The sequence below is a fragment of the Apaloderma vittatum genome, unplaced genomic scaffold (assembly GCF_000703405.1).
Source record: "Apaloderma vittatum isolate BGI_N311 unplaced genomic scaffold, ASM70340v1 scaffold2190, whole genome shotgun sequence".
Classification (NCBI taxonomy): Eukaryota; Metazoa; Chordata; class Aves; order Trogoniformes; family Trogonidae; genus Apaloderma; species Apaloderma vittatum.
Window position 1 is genome coordinate 44,996 of NW_009692676.1, and position 1,972 is coordinate 46,967.

The 1,972-nt window shown below is 42.3% G+C and overlaps 1 protein-coding gene across 1 annotated transcript in view; it reads left to right on the top strand.

Annotated features, from left to right (window-relative positions):
- Positions 1 to 848, top strand: part of ST8SIA5 (ST8 alpha-N-acetyl-neuraminide alpha-2,8-sialyltransferase 5) — a 39,106-nt gene extending 38,258 nt beyond the window's left edge. Inside the window, exon 7 of the mRNA XM_009878041.1 lies at positions 173 to 848. Within this exon, the coding sequence (XP_009876343.1) occupies positions 173 to 641 (469 nt within the window). The 3' untranslated portion in view covers positions 642 to 848. The remainder of the gene's footprint in view (positions 1 to 172) is intronic.
- The last annotated feature ends 1,124 nt before the right edge of the window (positions 849 to 1,972 follow it).

The following is a 1,972-nucleotide window of genomic DNA, read 5'->3' on the forward strand; positions in this document are numbered from 1 at the left end:
ATACTGATGCTTTAGCGACAAATCTAAATACATTCCCTTCTTAACTGAAATATCATTTCAGTTATCTCTCTGTCAGAAATGTTTCAGTAAAACCCATTGGAGGTTTCTTGTCTTCTGGGTCCTGACTGAGTCCATGCTGGTCTGACTGTCATGCTCATCCTCTTCCCTTTAGGTTTCACAAGCTGGAGAAGTGGAGGAAACCCTTCTATGACGTGCTCCAGGTCTACGAGAACGCTTCCGTGCTGCTGCCAGCTTTCTACAACACTCGCAACACGGACGTCTCGATCCGGGTCAAATACGTCCTGGATGATTTCGAATCTCAGCAAGCTGTTTATTACTTTCATCCCCAGTATCTCATCAACGTCTCACGCTACTGGCTCGGCCAAGGGGTGCGAGCCAAGCGGATCAGCACTGGACTGATCCTGGTGACTGCTGCCCTGGAGCTCTGCGAAGAGGTCCACCTTTTTGGCTTTTGGGCCTTCCCCATGAACCCCTCAGGGATTTTTATAACTCATCACTACTACGACAATGTGAAACCTCGCCCAGGTTTTCACGCTATGCCCTCAGAAATCTTCAACTTCCTCCACATGCACAGCAAGGGGATCCTGCGGGTCCACACGGGGACCTGTAGCTGCTGTTGACTGGGACACTTCTTCCTCTGACACAGAAGTGTAACAGAAACTCAGTGTGTGGGAGGTTTTATTACACCCTGAGATTATGCAATAATTGTTTGATATAAATTTCCTCAAGGCATTGCATCCCATAGGATCTAGGATACCAGCATCTTTCCTGCTAGCAGAGTTGGGTCCACAACAGTGTCAGAGAAGCAAAACTCCTCTGACCCTGGGGCATACACTGCCCTGGAAAGCAAGTCAGACAAGAAGCACATTTCCCATAGGTTTAGGGATAAACAGAGCACATTAATGTAGTTATCATTTCACTATGAAGAAAAGCACCAAACTTTTGAGGAGAATCAGTGATGGAGAATTTTAGCAGAGAGTGTATGACTTTATGTAGGTTTCTGGGTCATGTACCTTGGGTCATTGTCAGAGTTGACTGAAAGCACTGTTCTCTGGCATTTGTGTTTTTGAGAATACTCTTTAGCATTATAGGGAAGTATGTAACTCGAGGTCTTTGTTCTGTAATGTCACAAAGTATTGGTGAAAAATAGCGGGTAGATGTGATAGGAATAAACAAGATCACTTTATGAATTTTTTTTCAGTCAGGATAGAAAAGAATGTTAAACTCCCACTCACAGCAACTGATAACTGTGTTGATCATAGAGTGCAATAGTTTTGGAGTTTCTTTCTTCTTCCTTCTTATGTCTAATATATTTCAGGTCGTCTCTGCTGATTGTGTTTTCTTTCTCGTTGTCTGCAGTGCTTCCTTCTAGCTAATGCATGACCAGTCCAGTGACCATTTCAGCTTCAGATTGGAGTTCTTATTGAAGAAGCACTCCGTTGCACTTCTGCAAGCTGAGGCTTTTCTCAGGCTGAGTAGCAAGGAGATGACAGAGTTATATTTTCCGAGTTGACTTTTTTTTTTGTTGCTGTTCAAATATCACAGCATAATATAGAAAAAAGCATATCCTTTTTAAATTTTCTTAGAGACTTTTTATGAGTATCTGAATGTTCTTTCGCTGTTGTGCAGGTCGAGTTAAGTACTTTCAGGAATCTGTGATAAGTACTGGCAGGAAATGCAGTTAAAATGCAGTGAAGATGCTTTGTGGCTTGGATTATGATGCTTACTTTAAAACTATGCATCTCGAGATGCCAGATGTCTGTTGAGATGTTTATTGAGAATGTTATTAGGATAGTAAAGGGCTGGTGCATTCTTAAAAAAGTTAGCAATGTAACTCCATCAGTTATGCCAAGCTTATTTTTTCACTTGATACAGTTAAATTGGCAAGATCCTGATGGAGAAGAGATGCCAGATATTGCTGGAGTTTATTTTGGCTGCTGAAACACAGGGG